General features: G+C 39.8%; 1 protein-coding gene across 1 annotated transcript in view; it reads right to left on the bottom strand.

Annotated features, from left to right (window-relative positions):
• Positions 1 to 19,825, bottom strand: part of LOC148595018 (uncharacterized) — a 116,311-nt gene extending 96,486 nt beyond the window's left edge. Inside the window, exon 1 of the mRNA XM_088522782.1 lies at positions 19,674 to 19,825. Coding sequence (XP_088378908.1) covers positions 19,674 to 19,765 — 92 coding nt within the window. The 5' untranslated portion in view covers positions 19,766 to 19,825. The remainder of the gene's footprint in view (positions 1 to 19,673) is intronic.
• Between the last annotated feature and the right edge of the window lie 978 nt (positions 19,826 to 20,803).

Here is a 20,803-nt window from a genome sequence, read left to right as displayed (position 1 = left end):
GAGAGTCTTCTATCTTAATCTTTTCAGACTAAAACTTTTCTTTTAATTTACCAGCACAGCTGTACATTCCTTTTTTTTTTTTCCTGAAAAAAAAAAAAAGCTTCAATCTGCTAAGAGAATTTGTCTTACAGATGGACTGGTAATGAAATACAAATAGAACATTAAATTTGGAAAATGTTACAGACAACGTATTTTTCTCCTTAACTTGCTTAAACTTAATTTGCACCTAGTTATTTCCATGCTGAGCATCTCACGTAGTTAAATAACTAGTGTAAATTAAATTTCATCTTTTTTAACTGGCAAAATAGTGAAATGAAGTTGGTAATTATTTGACGTTTGCTGCAATGAGTGAATGACTTGATACATAAAGACACAGGGTTAATATTTACAATATTCTGTAGATACTTAAGAGTCTGAATGGGCCAGATACACTGGCTTTTCAAGAAGCAAGGACAATGAGACACTGGGAACTGATCGTCTCCCTGTACTCAGCGCTGGGGAGGGCAATGAAGCTGAGGAAGGGGTTGAAGTGGGGGTCAATCTCTTCTCCAGAATAACTACAGATAGGAGAAGAGGAAATGGTCTCAAGTTGCGCCAAGGGAGGTTCAGGTTAGACATTAGGAAGAATTTCTATATGGTAAGAGTGGTGAAGCATCGGAACAGGCTGCCCAGGGAAGTGGTAGAGTCACCATCCCTGGCAGTGTTCAAGAAACGTGCAGATGAGGCGCTTAGGGCCATGGTTTACCAGGGTTGGTGTTGAAGGGCTTACGGTTGGACTCGATCTTGAAGGTCTTTTCCAACCATAATGACTCTATGATTCTATGAACTGTGTACACCAACTTGCAGAGCAAGGAATCTCTCTCTCTGAAGCATGTTATGATCCAGACTATTAACCTCTGAAGATCTGTTCAAAAACCTCACATGCAAAAATTTTCTCCTGAACAAGCCACTGCTGGCCCCCCGGCACACACGTCTCCGTCACTCCTGGTAATTACTTTCTTTCATCTAACAACCATGTACTTGTTCTACTTTGCTCGCTCAGATCGCACTGATACCAGCAGAAATTCCACCAGAAATCGAGGCCAGTCTCTCTCCTGCTACCCACACCTCCCGCAGCAGTGGGAGAGCAGCAGCCCTCCTCCCTCTCCCTGGGTGCACAGCCCCGCAGCGTTGGTTTGCTCTAGCTCGTGTCCCTGCCCGCACGCTGGGCCACAGGCCCATGGCTGGCACCTGCCAGCACTCAGCCCATGGTTGTTACTCCTCTGCTGAAGGCTGTCAGGCACCAGCTCTAACCGCAAGGCATGAGTAAAAGGATGAGCAGCCCCCAGAGGGTTCAAACCAGCAGGTGAGTCAGACAGCAGCTGCAAAACCAGGTTGGCAGCCATGTCCATCCCTTGGGCTCTGCTGCAAGGTGGGATGAAAGGTCCCTTGGGGCTTCCTACCCTCCCGGCCACACAAGTCTCAACTCTTGACAAAGCCATGAGACATACTCATCCAAAACAGCAAGAGAAATCCATGCAAAGGACACTTCAACCCTCCTAGTTAACCACACCAGAACGCTGTGGCCATGCTACTGTTGACAGAGTACAAAAAATGCAGAAGTTTCCTATCATGTCCCTGCACAATATTCTGCATTAAGAAAACCATGAGGTTGCAGAAAGGATATTACTATTAGTTAACCAAAGATAACTATAAAGTTAGAAAGGAAAGAGCATTGGAGTCAATACAAATAGACAGCATATGATCAACCACACTAATTCAGAATTAATTTGTACTATCTACAAAATGTAGGTGTCCTTATGTGCCACTACTTATATTCCCAGCAGTATGCCTCTAGTCCTGCAACAGTGACACACAACTGAAAAAAATGTCAGTTCAGTATAATAAAAAAATCATTTCAAAGACTGAAATTTCTTTTCATATTTTCATGAAAAGCAAATTTCTTCTGAAGGCTGTTGCACTGAGAGTCCCAGAGAGAACCCCCATTTGTCTGGAGAATAAGGACAACAGGGAGCAACATTGCCTGCTTTTTTACAACTGCCTTTCTGACTTCCCTTGGCCTTCTGTGTCAGAAAACAAGTGTTTTCATCCATTCTTGTTCATCTTCTATTCTCCAGTGGTGCTACTTACAGGAACAGCTTACAGATGAGCTATTGCTCATTGTAAGATCCCAGGTACTGCCTGTACTAAGTCCCTATCAACCACAGTATAAGTATTCACATTCAGTACTAAGTGAAGATCATAAACACTAATATTCATGCTGTTATTAATAACAATATAATCTTAAAATATAGTAATTGATTGCTCTACTCCATAATTTGTAGCTCTTTCATCTACAAACTGCAGGAGAAAAAACACACAGAATCGCTTGGTCAAAATGAAATGGAGGAAGAGAACCTCAAAGTAAATTCAAGTGTTTTAAACCATTCCTTTCCTAAACAGCTCTTATTCTCATTCCTTTATTTCCTAATATTATTTTTTCATACTTGTATCTATGCCACGAAAACAAAAGGCTTATCCCAGGCTTAACAACAGCATGGCTTTGAAGAGCAAAACTGCCTAACAACAAAGAAAGTTGTCAGGGAAAAAATACAAAAGAAAAATTTAATGCATTCATTTAATCACTTGCTTTGCCCTTTCCATGAACAGCCTGTAAAATTTCTTGAGACAGGAGACCACTGCACTGTATACATGCCTAATGACCCTACAGGAGAATGCCGAAATGAAGAAGTGATTTATATAATGATTTCTAGGGATAATCACAGCTCAACAAGTTATTTTGTCTTGCACGTGGAATCAGTCCCATTTAAAAGACTTTACAGACTATACTTTTATTACTGTGCTTTTCTCGAGGAAAAAACGGGGTGGAGTGTGGGAGGAAGGAAGGGAGTAGGGAAAGGGACTTGGCAGGCATGCATGCAGCATCCCCATGCACTGCACATGGCTTGGCTGAGCAAATTCACCCTCTTCTGTTAACCATCCTCATCTCAGGGCTCTGTTTCAAGATGCGTTGTCATAATGAATAGCTGGAACTTGTCTGTGTGGCTGAAAGAACCAATATGCAGTATTCGATTTCAAAACCTAGTCACATCCTACTCTGCAAAAGGCTGGATGCAGTTATTTCTTTGCATATCTTACTTTCTCCTGCTTGTAAGCATCTTGCCATGCATGATTCATGTTACATAACTCCAGCTTGTTAGAAAAAAACAGTTATTTTGCTAGGTAGTATGACAGATTAATGAGATAAATTCAGAATTTGCTTATTACAGAACCCAGACAAAAGCTGCTCTTCAAATAGTATGTCTCTGCAACATTAAAGCAATAAATAATCAACTGCACCAAAACTGTTTATATTCAAAACTAATTAAATCTTTCATATTCAGGACATTGCACTCTAGATGATTCAGTGTCTTTTCTCACACAATATGCAAACTCATTAGTGCATATGCATTTTTTTCTTTTCGAAAGAGTGACTTCTTTCCCCTTTCACCACCCTCCAAAAAAGAGAATAACAGCTGAATGCTGAACCAATACCAGCTTCACTTGCAAGAAATCTGTATTGCTTTAATGCTTTGACTGACTTTGATGAGATAAAATCCTCTTCCCTTAGCTAACTGCAAAATACTCGTGTTTCTCAATAACCATTCTTACTCATATCCCTGTTTCTGTCACAAAGTACAGGAGCAGCAGCTAAGGGAAGGTTAAACACAGGAGTTTCCTGTCAGTGCTTTGCAAGAAGCAAGGCTCTCTATCCCATCAAGGCAAAGAAATCTATTTGGGCCCTTTATATTCAGCAGTATTCAGCGCTATTTGGACCACATTTCAGGATCACTGCATGCCCACCTGGCAGGGTGTCCTCTATGCTCTGCAAGTGATGTAGGCTCCCCAGGGCAAATTATCACCTGACCATCCTGGTCCTTTCAGCTGAGCAGTGTCCACGGACATGCTCTGTGAGGCAAGCCATTGCGACACAACAGTACGTGCTTCCCGGGCACTTCTCCAGGAGGAAAACAAAAAAATAAAAATAAATAATAATAACAAAAAAGAGCGAGAGGGGGAAAAAATTACCCCACTTCACACACGGCTGCTGGAACGGAGCAATGGGGATTGGCTGATTGGCTGCGCAGGCAAGGAGGAGGCAGCAAGGAGGGCACGGCGCTAGGGCGGGCTCGCTGCGGAGCACCGACCTGAAACTGGGTCTCAGCCCGCTCGGCTGCAGGGGAAGAGGGGAAAAAAAGGCAGCGCTTTCTCAGCGCAGGAAGACGGGGAGGCCGTGAGCGTTTCCTGTTGTGCAGCTGAAACAAGCAAAGACGTCATTACATTTACACTCCCTCAGGGTGTCAGCAGATTGAGGGCCAAAGTTCAGTCATTTCCAACGCACCGCAAGGAGGGCGGTTTCGGAGGACAAACCAGCAGAGTCTTTATTGCAGGCAGCGCTCTCTGCGCTCACATAGCAAAACAGTTAAGCAGCGTGTCACCAGGCTCAGCTGCAAGGCACCGTGTGTGACCAGAAACAATATTTGCTCAGGAGCCGTGCTGCTCTTATTTTCCCTGCAGAGCTCGCATAAGGAGGGCTGCCACAGCGCAGAAACGCACAAAGCTCTTGCTGCTGCCTGTGCTTATTCCTTAAGCATCTGGAAATGACGCCTTACATATTTTTGGATGCCGTGGAATAAAACACGTTTTGTGAATGCGTATCAGGTAAAACCACAGTATAAAATCACAGGATTCCCCGTCAGACATGGCTGACAATCCAGCAAAGCAAAAGCAGATGCTTCTGCTCAGTTTCACCCTCCCTTTCCGAAGCAAATAAGGAAAACGGGGAATGCACAGGAGTTTTGCTGGTGCATGCGCGAGGGAGTTTGGCATTCTGGAACCAGCTCTTTCCCAGGCCGGCTGGCTGACCTAAGTAAATCATTTGTATACTTACCTGGCAAGAGCAGGGGCAACCTGGACGGCAGTCCTACCTGCCATTACTACCTCCTTAAGTTAAACATTAAAGAGACGTTTTTAATGGTAAGAATTCAAATAGACTGTTTGGGAGGTTTTAGAGGAACTTCACAGGAAGTTTTAAGGAACAGATTAAACAACCATGTGTAAGGAATGGTTTGGTAATAGCTCATCCTCCCTTGGGGGATGGGTATGCTTAAGGCACATTCTCACGTGCGCGATAAATCAGACTCCATTTTCATTAGCCTCTCGACTTGTCAAAATATAAAGCTAAAGGCTTTATATTCCAATCAGTAACTACCTCCCTGGGGTGCGTGGGGCAGCTCTGCATAATGAATGAGAAACCAGGTAGGAATTCCTTCCGCTGAGGGAAGAGGACTTTCAAAACATTTTTTTCATTTACCATACCATGGTGAAAAAGATGGTTACGAGGTATTTGGAGTTTTTCTTTTTTCACACCTCTCACCTCACACCACCATGACTAGCTGAAGAAAAAATATTTTTGTTGTATTTCTGCACCCTGTGGTCACCCCAGGAACTGAAGGTAACCTTTCAGGCCCTAGGAACACTTTACTGCCAAAGCTGAAACTAGAGAAGCACCAGCTCTATCTTGAAATTGTAATTATTTGTATCTTCCATGGCACATATGCTATGCTTTCCCAATCAGCTTCTTATACTAAAAGGTCAAAGATAGTATTTTTTATAATCAAACTTTTTAACTGAACATCTTGGATATACTTTGACAATCATATTCTACAAGAATATGAACTGGTTTGGTTATTTTCTACCCATTCTTTTTGAACTAAATGGTTCAAACATAGCTCATCTTGAAAAGTCACTGCCTAGATAGCATGAAGAAATCTGTACTTATTTGTTATATTAACTTGAAGATTTAATCCTGAAGGTTGTCAATCTGACACCAACCATCAGGACCCTTTTCTGTGTAGAAAAGCAGAAAAATGAGGCTTTGGTATTGGAAGTCTCTTGCAGTACACAAAACAACCTGAGGAAGAAAATCTGATTTCCAAATCAACCATTATCTTTAGGCAGTTCAGATTAATTATAAATATGGGTGATATAAAATAAAATATAAAAATGTGGGTGATTGATAGATCAGGATCTGGCCCATGTTATACACGGTCAGATGTGTACATGGCAATGTTCTCCTGAAAGAAGGAGAAAGGGGACAAAATCCTCAGTGTGCTCAAGAATGTAAGAATATTTCCACTGGGCACAGCATCCTAAACAACACATAAAGAGATCCATTAGATTTTCTGAAATCTAAGCAGTACTTAAGTACTCCAAGTATTCAGGATGAGCTTGGTCAACTATTTTTAGCCTTATATCCAAGAATGAAAGTGCCCCCCACTGTTTGTACTTTTGCCTGTACCGAGGTTAATTGCCACATGGCACAACAGCAGCATGAGACTCAGTTGCACAGCAGTTAAGCCCAGATGCACAATATTGCAAAAGGCATTTTTCATATATACATATATATATAAATACCTATTGCAACACAATGTCTGTTAAAAAACGGAGAATAAACAAGAAACAGCAATGTTTTCAAACAGCTATCCCCATCCTGAGAGTTAATTTTCAGGTAATTATGTCTTACTGCTCCATTACTGGATTACACCATCTTTAGCATGGTTTGACATGAGAAAGTGCCATCTGTTCTTTGCAGTATACTTCATATCCAAATATGATCATAATATCTTAAAAAACAGCTACGTCGATTGAGCTTTTTTTCATTTAAAGCTTGACACTTGAAACAAATGGATAGATGCAAACTGTAAACTGGTCTCACTGCTCTTGATACAGTATGCCAGTAAAATTCATGCTTTTCCACTCTAAAATAACTATTGGTTGCATATGGAAAACAACTCATTTTTTAGGTGAGATTGCTTACCTACAAAATATCTTACACCTTTACAGAGTCCTGCAAACTCAATTATACTTTCACTCTTTAAAACCCATCTGTGCAATAGAGCCACTATATTGTATCACTGGGGAATCTGAATTAGTTATAAAGTTTTTATAATTCCTTCCTTTCCATTTGAAAGAATGTCTGAGAAGTACAGACGGAAAAGCCATTATCTTGAGACTTTTTGTTAAAGTGTCTCATGATTAAAGGAATTCTCCCCAGCAGTCCTATAAACAGATAATTAAAAATATGCTATGCCATTTTTATGAGGAGAACTAGGAAAATAAAGATGACAAGGTCCAAACTGCCAAACACTTTGTAACAGGTAATTATAGAACTTTAAAATATATGTGAAAGAAAAATGATACAAACTTCTCCCATGGTTATCGGAGGGGTGGAAGCTTTTGTAAGGACAGACAACTACTACTGTTTAAAAGCTTCAAGAAAGTAAAAAAAAATGAGGACTACATCATGCTACAAGTATGTACACCACCACTGAAACATTTCAGTGCTACTTATTTTCCTTTTTTTTTTTTTTAAATAACATCTTAGGTGCTTCAACATCTAAGCCAAAGCCTATTACGAGATGCTCAAAGAGTAGGAGAAGACGATACATAAGGTTTCTTTTCTACCACACGCCTTCAGCAACACCCAAAGACAGGGCAGTAGTAACTCGTTGTGGAGACAGCACTAAGACCATGGTGCATGTGAAGCTGCCCTGACCTGCAGCCAGACCCTGCACCTGGTGGCTCTTGCTCGGAGAGCCATGAACCACACACAAGCAGAGGGCTTGGTTTTTATGGCCAACCCGGCAGCAGCCTACACACAGCTGCACGTAGGACGCAGTCAGGAAGAGTGCCCATGTTGAAGGGCACAACCCAACCAGGAGGGAGGTCACAGCGATCAGAAACACGTGGCGCGTCCCTCCCAGCGGACCCTCTCACCCAGGGCAGTCCAGGCTGCCCCTCATCGCACTCCCTGAGGCCAGGACCAGGCCCGCACCAGCACCAGCCTCTCCTCCTGCGTAGCTCAGTGGGCTTCCACTGGCAAAGCCTGGCCTCACTGTCAGAAGCTACTGCAAAAACCATACATTGCAAAGAGAAAAATAGACTGTCCCGATATAGTAAGGAAGGACTGGGTTTTGGATGAAAACAGAAACTTTACCTTTCATATGGTATCATCCCATGCATGTAATATATCCACTACTCTAAGCTGACACACAGTGTTTACAGACAGCTATTTATATACACGCATATGTGAATGTATGGCAATGATTTTGTTAAGTGGAACCAAGGGCCTGTAATAATAATTATCTTTTATAAATACCAACTGATGATTCATTGGACCAAACAAATTATGTCCTGGAAGACAAGCAGGGGAAAAGGCATCAAGCAATATTAGTAATTTGAGGGATCAGTAAATATTAGGAATTTATTTCAAGTGCCTAACAATGGCAAAGCAGACCTGAAACCTATGTTCAAGAACCTAGACTTTTCAACAAAAGGTAATGTAATTTCAAGAAACCAAAAGCAACTGCTAAAGTATTTACTGAAATTGCTTTCATGGAAACAATGAGAAAACACTATAAAGAATGTTAAAAATATTAAATCAAGTTGACTGCTGCTGTATCTCATGAATTCAACAAGATCCTAGGCAACAATAATATTTATTCTAAATATTTTCTTATGGGAATAGCATTCTCACTCAAATTGACCAGATGATATCAATTAAAAAATAAAACAAAGATTAGATAGAGAAAATCCATCTACTGAGTCAAAAATGAAACTGTGCTCCAGTGAGTACAGTGCTTGCTTAAGACTATGTTTGTTTTTCCTTTCAAAGATCTACTTTTATAGGGTGCTTTCCATTCAAGTAATTTGAATGAATTACAACTCCAAAAATGAAACACGAACAAAAATGAAACATTAGTGAACATGAAAACATGTTCACTAATGCTTCAGAAAACACACACACTGCTTAATTGTGTACTGTACACTACTGCGAGTACATTACTCTGCTTACACAAATATTAATATTTTAAAATCAAACCTAACATCAATTTCAAATTCTTTACTAAGGCTATATACCCACTTTAAAAAAAAAGGTACAAGAAGTGAAATAAATAAATAAAAATTAGTGATACAAAAATATAGTAACTTTCTACGTAATATACCATCTGTTCCACAAGAAAACCATGCTGCAGCAAGCCACAGGGGCTATAGCTATGAAAAGCCCTTGTAGAAGAGCCAAGCACTGTAATGAGCAGTTTTGGAAGCTGCAGGAACTCCTACCAGCCACCACAGTATGGAGGCAGCCTGCAAAGCCCTCAGTGCAAACGCATGCACCAGCTGCGAGGCTGCAGGGCCCTGAGCTGCCACAACGTCTGCAGAGTTCCCGAGACCTTGAAAGTCCAGGGACAGCATTTTAAGGGATACCAGCTTGTCCGAGCAGCCCGGGCTAGCTATTCAAAGCAGTGGTGTTTGGCTGGGTCTTTCTTACAGGAAGGCACAGGCTGTCTCCAGAGTTACAGACAGTAAACTGGATTTCCCTAACTTCGCGGTCCACACCTCCACCAATGCTGTTTCCTGCTCTTTTATGGATCTTGTGTGCTGTGCCAGGTTTCCATTATACGTAATCTGGTATCTTGACAGAGAGTTCAGGGAACACAGGAGTGGACATCCTTGGATGCCTGCTAATCCCAAAGTTCATGGAAAAGAAGAGCTACTATTGCCTGCTGGACACTTGCTCAGCGCCGTGTGCCTTACAGCAAATTTTATACAAGTCTTACAGCCACTCTGGTAAATAGGCAGTTGGGAGCAAGCCAGATTCAAGTACTATGGGCTGCTCTCTCATGGGTAGAATGGGCAATAAACATGTGCATCCCCTGCCTTCCTGCTGGTGAAGGTTCGAGCACTTGGGATTGTGTAACACAGAATTTACTTCTGCCTCTTGTGTTCCTGTTCATGAGGTATGTGTTAAAAAGGTATCCTGCCTTTCCTGCCACTGGCTGCAATGACACCCCACACACACAGGGGTTTGAGTTCTTTGCACCATTATTGTTAAGGCTTCGCTTTTGCTTTCCATCACCATCCCATGAGCAAACAGCAGAATCGCAGAACCCTCTACAGTGAGGAGACCAGAGCTGCATGAGAGGGAACTCATGAGCCAACACATTATCAGAGCTCTCATTAATAAAATAATAAACTGTGCAATTACAGTGGGTTGTACACATACCTCAGGGTATGCAGTGAGGCACAAATTTAGAAATGGAATGTTTCCAGCAACCAACAACAGCCTAAACAGGCAAGGATCCTTATCAAACAATTAGGTTACTCAAGAACCGCTCCAATAACTGGCCCTTTTTGCCCAAGGTTATATATTTTAAAATCATGTCATAAACTTTCGTTGATCTGAGCTTTTTCCTCTCCTCTGGTCAACCCTTCATTGGCAAGATCCCATTTAAAATTTTAAACTACCCTTAGAAGTGGAAAAGTGCAAAACCCAGGTATCAGTGAGTCAATTCAGTTCAGTGCTGCTGGATCACAGGTGGCAGATGATATAACTTGCAATCTTATTGTAACCACTGGAGCAACACAAAGTAACAGCAGCAGGAGCTACACAAAGTCTAAATGTGGGTATGTATAAATATATGTATGTATGTGTATATATACATCTCAGAAATAATGCCCCTTGAGACAAGGTGGTATGAGACGTCATTAAAAAAAGAAATACCAAAATAAAAGCATGCACAAGGTGAAATAAAATCCAAATTTCTCATTTATTTATCTTAACAAGGAGCTCCAAAACCAGACAGGTAGATCTCACTGGTGAAACAAGAGTACAGGTTAGGAAGACACAGTCCAAAATCCAAGCTCACAAACTCTTGTTGGAGCTATGATGCCTTCAAGAATCCAGGGAGTTTCTTTTTCAAATGAATTATAACTACAAAAAAAAAAAAAAAAAAAAAAAAAAAGGGAAACCACCGCTCTAAGTCACCATCAGTATCAATGCTTGTGTCTAAAACTTTATACATCTTATATTCAAAACACAATGAAAGCACCTCGGGGTAGGGAATGTATCTTTACTCTTTCTTTCCAAATTATCTTATACCATCTGGCAATATAACAATCATTTCTGTTGAGAGTGCCCTTTGTGTTACATCTTCTCTGCCTGAAGTATCTAGAGGCTGTTTCCATGTAGACAGTTTTTCCCAGTATTCTCATCTGCTGTTATTATATCCACTAAAGAGTAAACCTTGTATGGTGAAGGTTTCCATTTATATGCTGAGACAGTGAAGAGGAACACTATTTTCAGCAGTACAAGTTCCTTCTACAACTGCCGGCAAAATCCCAGCCCCCCACGAAAGCCAGGGAGTACTTGTCCTTCTGCACTTTTATTGAAGGCAGGATTTGATCCAAAGTGACAAAGTTTTCATTTTATTCACAAGAGATTAAGCAATCTGCAATGTAACACAAGCTGTGCTGAGCACAGCTTGCTATCATCGTCTTCTCAATTGCAGGGCACTGACTTGAAGGCTGTGGGATGAGGGCGAGATGGTTTTGCACTTTACACAACAGAGACCGAAGGCCAAGCAAGAAGATGACCAGCGTTGGCATGATCTGAATGCTCTTTGTGATATCCTTCATAACCCATTTACAGGGCTAGTCTATTCCTGATTTGACTTTCTGGCCACATATCTACATTCAGGAGACTGGAACCACTAGTTCATCCATGGAGCTGAACTGAACTGATTGGCCAGCAGAGTGGAGGTCAATGAGCCCTACACACAAGTTGGCTGTCATGAATCAGAACTAATCCTTTAACCTTCTGGCTAGGATAAGAGTGACACGATAACATCTTTCAGAAGCTGGGGAATATGAAAAGAATTCAGAGAGCCTCTGCTGAGAAGGAAAACATCTTCAGGGTCTACCAAGATAAGACCTTGGCTGAATCAGTCATAGGCAGTAACAAAAACAACACTCCTTAACTGGATGCAGTGGCATCCAGTGGCACCATCAAGTCAGCCATGCACCTGTAACAGTGAATAACTTTAGAAAGGTCTCCTGGACAGGTTCTGATTCCCATTACATGAAAATAAATCCATAGAAGTCCACTACAGAAAACTAACATGATTTTTTACCTATTTAACAAAATATGACTATGTATATGCATCAGTACATAAACTTGTGCAAAAAAAATGCCCAAACTCTCACATTAATAATGCAAATAAGTTATTTTATTTTAAATATTTTATATTTAGATAATTCTAAAACTAAACTCTACATCAACAATAGGCCAAATCTTCCTCTCAGCAACAAATAATGCAGACCAGCATCCACTAGCTGCCATGAAATTATTCCAGGCATACAGCATCATGAAGGAGACTGAATAGAACCAACGGCAAAATCTATGATCACATAAACATATGTAGGTATATACGCATAAACTTAAATATTTCATGTGAGATGGCAAACTCCCTCAATTTGCTTTTGTTATCTGTATATATTTTATAAGAAAACATCAAAGCAGTAGTGCCATTTTTTTTGACTTAAAAATGAAGCAAAACAAAAAACAAGTATAATCCCATCATCTGGATGTGACACTGTCTGAATTACATAATAAAACTGGGAAGCATAGCACTCTGTTTTCTAGTTCATGAGTCTGTAAATAGCCACAAAATCTATTCATTGTACTCTTGGTGTGCCAGACAACCCACTTGACATGGAAGGGGTCGGACAAAATCAGTTTCATTTATTCCCTTGACGGTTGGTTAAGTGCTTGAACTACTGACCTGGATCAAATGATGCTGCAACTAAATTAAATCAAGGCCATAGAATAAGCAAACAAAAAGAAAAATACCTGCAATCACCAAGCAAGGTATGGAGGCATGCCTCACTGTATTCCGATTGTATGTAAATGTAAATTACATTCAGAGAAGCCAAACAACGGAAATCAGAGGATGCTACCACTGAATCCAAGACGATGCTTTCTGCTGACTCTTAGTTACTCATCAAGACATACTTTTCTGACTTCCAGCTCGCAAAGGATTTTACAGATTGTAGTACTACCATTCTGCTGGGGACATAATGCTAGAGAAAGGCTTGATCTGGTAAGACTAACTCCTGGTGTGCAATTAAATTCACTATCACTCAAATTTACATCTCCTCTCCCCATTCCCCTCTAGACCTCATCCTCAGCTAGCATATGTCCAGAAATACGTATTTAGCATCCTCGTTTTCTTCTTTAATTACTAAGGCCATGAGAGAGAGAAAAAGAAAAGTAAATTTGTGGAAAATATGCTGCACTGAACCTTTGGAAAGGTCCACATAAAGTAATTCCATTGTCCCACGTGCTATACAGAGGGTGATCTAGGGAGCAAAGGAAGGAAAATCGGGAAGAAAAGCGACTTTGCTGTTACACAAAAGAAAAAGCAAAGACCGCAGAGCCACCACTATAAGGCATTACATAGCAGACTCCTGACTGAAACTAAAGCAGAGGTTTTTCTCCTTACACACTTATCTTTGACAAGTGAATGTGTCCAGGTTAACCTACCTTCATGAAAGGTTCAGGCTGATCAGCTCTGGAAACTGGAAGCTGTGTAACCCAGAAGCAAACTAAGCATTTCCAGGCTGCTGTGGAAGCACACCTTGTCTTTCCTCCAAGAGAGATGTTTTGCAGGATCCGATATGCTTCCAGTTCCTTGCCTATTACTTTCTCACCTCTCTGCCAAGCCTGTCCATAAAGGCAACACAGAATGATGAATTTTTGTCCTGATTAATTTTGTCCTTTGTACTAACTGATTTAATGGAGTCAAGGAAGTTATATGATAACAGTTTTCAACTATTAGTGAGCTGAGTTAAAAATAAAGCAAGTTTGAAATTCAAGTTCTACGCGTCATCCTTTCATCACTTTACAATATGCAAACCAAAGTGCTGCCAATAACCAAACTAACCACAGAAAGGTAGTATAGGAACCTTCTCACTACTGCGTATTAGTTCCAGCTTACAACTGTGCTTAGTCCTTTACAAAACCTAGTTGTCTCAAACCTACCCCACAAATTACCCCAAATTAGTAATAGTAGTTTTCCTAAATCATCGCTGATTCTGAAGCTTTCTGTCACTAATTAATACCATGTGCTATGATAAATTAGGTCAAAGCTGAGTACAAGTTTGTATATTTTTAATTAGTAATTAAATAAAATCAGCGATAAAAAAATAAAGATTTGAACAATACACAACTAATGAACATGAAACATGACAGATAACTTAGTAGACCAACTTTACTTTTCCATCCCATTTTATTGCCACCATACCAACCTGCTAGAGGTAGCAATACTGTACTTGGCATACCTCTAACTCTAAAACAAAACAAAACAAAACACTTTGTGCTTTCACTTAACTAACATCATGATGTGATTTCCTAATCAAAGATATCCTCACACATACGACAAATTTCTTCAGCTGCATTAATAGCATCTTAGTAAGTCCGTATCACAATTCAGCTGTACTTCACAAAATTAAAAAAATACAACATGTCCATCACAGTCAAAATATCCCCTGACTTCCACAGGAGTTATGCTAGACGAAGCACAAAATAACATTATGGGCTACAAGTTCTGTTTGACAACTTTGCTAGGAATTTTTAAAATAATTCACATAGCTTTGCAGTGATGTTAGAGCAAAACCTCTTTATTCTAAGAACGTAGTATTATGTTCATGACTGCTCATAGTGATCAAGATAGACTATTCACAATGCAAAGCATCAAAATGCCTGACTTCATGGTCTAAAAAACCATGGTTAAGTATTACCTGCACTAGAGTCAGTGTGGAAACTTTTATTGACTTCAGTGGGGTTGAGTCTTGGTCCTAGGGATCTATGAATGTCAAGAATAAATGTCTTTCTAACTAAAGAACTATTTTGTCTCACAAAATATAGAAAAAAAGATACATATATGTTTTCGTCTTCATAAATAAATTGATTTTAAACCCCAGCCAGAAGAGAAGTGTAGCTGCTAGGCCATCGCTCTTGGGTTTGTTTTCATACATACAGCATCAACAGATTAACACAAGCACTTTACAAGAATACATTTTACAGAAGTACTAGATACTCTTTTCAATACAACTTGTATAACAACCACTTTGAAAACTGACTATGCAAAAGTTGACACCATCTTTATTTGGTAGATGGTTTCTTCATAGAATCACAGAATCATTATGGTTGGAAAATACCTTCAAGATCATCAAGTCCAACCGTAAGCCCTTCAACACCAACCTGCTAAACCATGGCCCTAAGCGCCTCATCTACACGTTTCTTGAACACTTCCAGGGACGGTGACTCCACCACTTCCCTGGGCAGCCTGTTCCAATGCTTCACCACTCTTACCATATAGAAATTCTTCCTAATGTCTAACCTGAACCTCCCTTGGCGCAACTTGAGACCATTTCCTCTTCTCCTATCTGTAGTTATTCTGGAGAAGATGTGACCCCCACCTCACTACAGCTTCCTTTCGGGTAGTTGTAGAGAGCGACAAGCTCTCCCCTGAGCCTCCTCTTCTCCAGACTGAGTAACTCCAGCTCCCTCAGCTGCCCCTCATAAGGTCTCTGCTCCAGCCTCGCTACCCTCCTTTGGACACGCTTGTAGCGAGGGACCCAAAACTTCAAGGTGCAGCCTCACCAGTGTCAAGTACTTTGCATTTAGTGTTTAGTTTTTTCCCAACTTTTCTTCTTTTTTTTCAGATGAGGAAGTGTCAAAATTAGTCTCCTTCTCATGTTACAGAAGACCATGAATTGGACTCTATTTTCTCTCGGACAATGTTAACAAAATAGTTTTATAAATTCAATCTCAAGATGTACAGCAAGGGGCAGTTACAGTTGCCATAGAGGACACTTACACACTATCAGCTTACATAGATGCCAGTTTCAATAGGGGCCTATGTCATCCTCCAGTGCATTTCTTTCAGATTGGCGAGGCTTATACAAAGAGAAGTAAAATTACTCTCAAATCTCACATAAATTGACAACAATTAGAGAAAATAAAGATTTTTTTTCCCCCACTAAGTGAAATGCTGTAGCTGTCTTTGAAAGACAAGGTACATGGAACTACACATATTTTTTGGAATTTTTTGTAATCCAAATGCCATGCTCTGAACTATGATTACTATTAACTCATGCCAGCAAGTCCCCCTCAACCAACTACTCCTCTTGCCCTACAAGCACGCAGTTGTCAAGGAAGGGTAACCCCCCCCTTATTATTTCGTAACATTCTTTCTTGATATACCGCGTGTGTATTGTTTTAATGGAAACCACAAATACAAAATACAGAGAATAAGCCATTTAAGAATGGGCCATTTCTCTTATTTAAAAGGAAAACAATTTTGAGATTCTTAATATAAATTGTCAAGAAAAAAAATATTGCCTAATAAAACTAATTCTAATAATCCTGCTTGTCCTGTTACTCTTTTTCAAAAATAAAGCTTACTGGCTAACTGTAGATACTACTTCATAGGCAAACTGTTCATTAAATCATCTTATTTTAACAAAATTAAATATTCTGCTCTATTAAATTCTATGAGATGGCATCATGTTCTATAATATGCAATTGGACATTGCTTTCGGCCTTTTAAATTCCTTATTAATAAGTCCAACATTTCTCCCTATACATGAAGCACTTGGTAAGGAGAGCAGCTGAGGCCTAGCAGGTGACTGCCAAGCAGAGCACATGGGAATTCTTCACACAACACTAGGTTTTGGGGGGGATTAAGTTAGTCCAGTCAGGCCAGGGCCAATATTACCACCTCAGCAACCAAAAAAGCCTTAGATATTAATGTCTACTATATGATCATATTCTGTCCAGTATAGTCTGAACTACTCTGAAACTCGCTATAAATTACACTGGTCCTTCACAAGCATGTTCTTATGAAGCAGATCAAACACTGTTTTACTGCATTACCTTTAAAAAGTCACCTGACATTGTAGTTTCAATTCCCCTTAGCTCCTGTAGTTTTTACTTTTCTATTAAACTGAACTACACATGCAAATTATCCAGCTTCTTTCCCATGTGACTGTTTATATGGAACTTCAATAAAACACTGCTTAAAAAGGAAACTCTTTCTATAACCATCAAACTTCATGTTCCTCTAGTATGACAAAACAGTCACTAAAGCCTGTCTTTTAAAAACATTACACCATTATACAAAATACCCTTTTTCTCCTTTTGGCTGCTGCCACAAATCAGAGATTTCAGTCAGACCTAGGTAGTCTATTACAACCTACTAAAGTCGCGATGAGGTGAACTTGTACTTTTTTAAAGAGAAACATATTTTTACAGTTTCTTTACAGAAACTAAAATTTCATATCAAAGAGCGATACTTTTCAGAACTGATGAATGTGTCAGTATAGGACTGTCAATCATAAGTTAAAGACAACAAAATAATTTTCTGGTAAGCACATAAAATGAGATGCAACAAAACACATCTGTGTGTACGTGAAAATGGCAGGTAACACATTACCACCTGTATAAGGTTTCTGTTTCATTTTTAGAAAGAAAAGAATTATTTCTGCTGAGACTTAATATACACTGACAAAGGTAGGATATGCATAATCCCCCCAGAAACTCAGAAAAATAAATACACTCATTACACAAACTAGTCATACCAGCATAAGCATGCATCAGAGGAATTTATGTCGGATAATAAATCTACATTGGTGCACTGTACTACTTTAAGAATACTACCATCCAAGTGATAACTTTTTCTGTATGTAGGCAAGCCAAGCTCCCTGTTGAGAGAAAGCGGAGAAAAAACAGATACACATTTTTGCTTTCTTATATAAAAACCTCCACCAAGAATCTTAGGAATCAGTAAAAAAAAGTAAAAGGCAGCACTCAATTTCAAGAAAGAGTAGAAGAGGCACGCTCATGGCAGAATGAATAAATCAGAAGCAGAAGCAGTGCTGTGGGCATGCACAGTTGTGCTCCAGGCTCCCCTGTTATTGCCCTGGTGTATAGGAACAGCGAGAGCCCATTTCGCAGATGTACAAGATGTAGCTGAAAGTCAAATTGAAATAAGCACCCAGAATGACCAAACGTTCCCCACACCAAGAGGAAACTCTTAATGTTTAGATCACATTAATGACAGTGAGAAATTAATCATGAGACAAAAACAGCCTAAGAGACTTTTAACTTGACAGGCCAAGATACATACAATATTTGTGTGCCTTCCGATTATTTCACATCAGGGATTTGGAAATGCTGCATTAGACTGTTTCCCCTTCCCACACCCTCTCACCCCTTTCCATGTTAATAGCTTTGTGAGAGAGATTGACGGGGAGAAATCTTACTAGGGGCAACCCATTCAGAATGGGTTAAGATCAAGTCGGTTGTTTAATTAATCAGTAGAAGTCCATAGTGCGAAAACCAGAAGTATGTAGTACCTTCCATTTGCTATTTCATTAAAAAGCCGAAAAAGTTTATATCTTTACAAAGATTAACATATTTAACTTCACTGATGATCTCTTAAGGTCCAAGTAGAGGTTCACTAGTTGGTTGTCAGGGGAAGTTTTCTCATGCTTCTGCTTGTAATGGTTGTTTGCACTTAGGCTGTCAGACAAGTATTTTTGTATGTCCTAATTTCACTCCAGAAAAAAGAACATGCCCCCAGTAAAATTTTTTTAACGCTTCCTGCTGAAACAGAAGTGGTTGCAAACTCTTATAAAATTAAATAAATAAATAAATAAGCTAACTCCTACAAAGAGAAACTTAACAGTACCAAACTGCTAAACTGCTATTTCCTATTAAAATGGCACTGCTGGCTTGAAATCGCCATTATTATGTGATAATTTTGTGCTACTCCAATTAAATATAGTACCCAAAATTACTGACTGAAACATGCTAGTCAAAAATACTATTCTCCAATTCGTCTATCTAGATTGCTATTTCTTCAGTCCTTCAAGAACTGCTAGTTTCTTCCACTACAAAAAAGATGAGTTATATTACAGTAGGAAGATATTCCTTTCCTAAATGGTTCCTTTAATTCATAGCATACTACTTTAGAAAAGTCGTGTAAGGAATCTGCTAAGGGAAAAATAACTTTTTATAATCTCTTTAAATAATAATAATAAAAAAGGAGTATCAGACTTCTCAGATGTTTTTCAAATAGCAGACATATGCAGCCTCTGCATACAGCGCTTCTACCAAAGTCCCATTAATATTAGTAATTAACTCTTGCTGAAGAGTGTAACCCATCAGATCTAGCAAGGATTATGCACTTTCCCTGTCGGAAGGACCAATACTTTAAAACAATTTACCCTCAGGTTCAGCTTTTCTCAATAAGCAACATAAATAAGACAGAATATATATATATATATATTTCCTCCTCTTTGCCCTGTGAAGACTATTTCCATGAAGAAGCAACTTTTGTTGGACCTGACTCACATTATGGCCTAGGACAGCTGGAGAAAGTTAGTATATAGGTCTGACAACTGTATCTGGAATTCCTGGGCAGAATCGAGTAAGAATTAGGCAACCGTGGAACTTGCTGAATGCTGCTTACAGAGCAGGATGGAGGACCATCCATACAGCAAACCACAGCTTATTACAACACCCCCCATACTGAACTCTGAAAGACGGCCTGCCTTCTTTCATAACACTTTAGAGGTCACACCACTGATCTTATCGACTTTCCACCTACAGTAACACTCTTAAATAGCAAGCATTTTTTCTCTTTGATGGGCAAGTATTACAGTTCTTAGCTAAGGAAACCACTTCTGCCAGACAGAGAGCTCCTATGGGCCTGTTACCTTACCCAAAATGGTCAGATTTCAAAATGAGGAACTGCCCCCACCGATGACTTGGAGGGAAGGTGCTGAAGAGGAGGACATGCAGTTTGGTGCTCATTACTTTCACTTTTGTTTAAAGCCAATTCACCTTCGCTCCTTTAAAAACAAGCACTTAAATAAATGAAGAAGTAAAGAAGTCTGGCACGATGCTGTAAACTTCCTGCCTTAAAAATTGTCATCTTACCTAACAAGTAAGGCTTGTATCATAAGTTTATTCACATAATCGTTTTCAGCCAACAGTACTATGAACAGTTAAAAGTCAAGGAAGAATGGCCTTGTGGGGTGCCACCACATAAACTAAACATGATACACTGCCAAACACTCAAGCAGACACATGTACCATTATTCAGCAAGGACCACATGAATGCATATGGCTCTCTGTTTTGTCTTCATAGTAACAAGAAGGTTTGTAAACAGATCTCACATATGAGGCAATCTAGTCACTTGAGAATCTAAAAATCTGCCTTTGTAAAGAACAGTTTTGCACTGTTGCCACACAGTCAGACTTAGATACACAATTAAAAGTCCTCTACATTTGTTCTTCAGGACAAGTGCGCTTATTTTGGTCCTTATCATACCAGTGATGTTTTAGCACGCCCCAACAGCCAGGATGTATATACCTACTTTGCCCAGTGGCCACTGGAAAACACAACAGCACCAAAAATTCCCAGTGCTCCTTCAACAAACCTAACGACACCTTGGGGCTTTGCGCCACACCACTGCTGTCTTCTGCACCACTGAAAACCACGGTAACCTTAAATGCATTTGCAGAAAGAGTAGCAACTTTTTAAAAGCTGAATGGAAAGTAAACGCTCTCGGCCTCATCTACAGTTATTCAGAGAAAAAAATTGGAAAAAAAAAAGAGGCAAATTTCAGACAGTCTGTGTCCTCAAGCTTCAGAAACAACCCCTAACTGGAAGGATATGGAAATATCTGGCTATAAACGCACCCAGCAACCCGGTTACAGTGCACCTACCCAAATATGTCTGTACGCTGCAAACCTCATAGGCAAAAGACTGTTATCTTTCAAACATTTGCATTTGCTAGCTTGTTTGCGTAGCATTTTCACAATCAATACACTGAGGATTCAGCACCT

This window comes from Tinamus guttatus, unplaced genomic scaffold, assembly GCF_059628265.1.
Source record: "Tinamus guttatus ecotype Peru unplaced genomic scaffold, ASM5962826v1 Tinamus_guttatus_pri_ptg000164l, whole genome shotgun sequence".
NCBI lineage: Eukaryota > Metazoa > Chordata > Aves > Tinamiformes > Tinamidae > Tinamus > Tinamus guttatus.
Note: the sequence above shows the minus strand (reverse complement) of the source record. Positions and strands in the feature narration are given on the sequence as shown.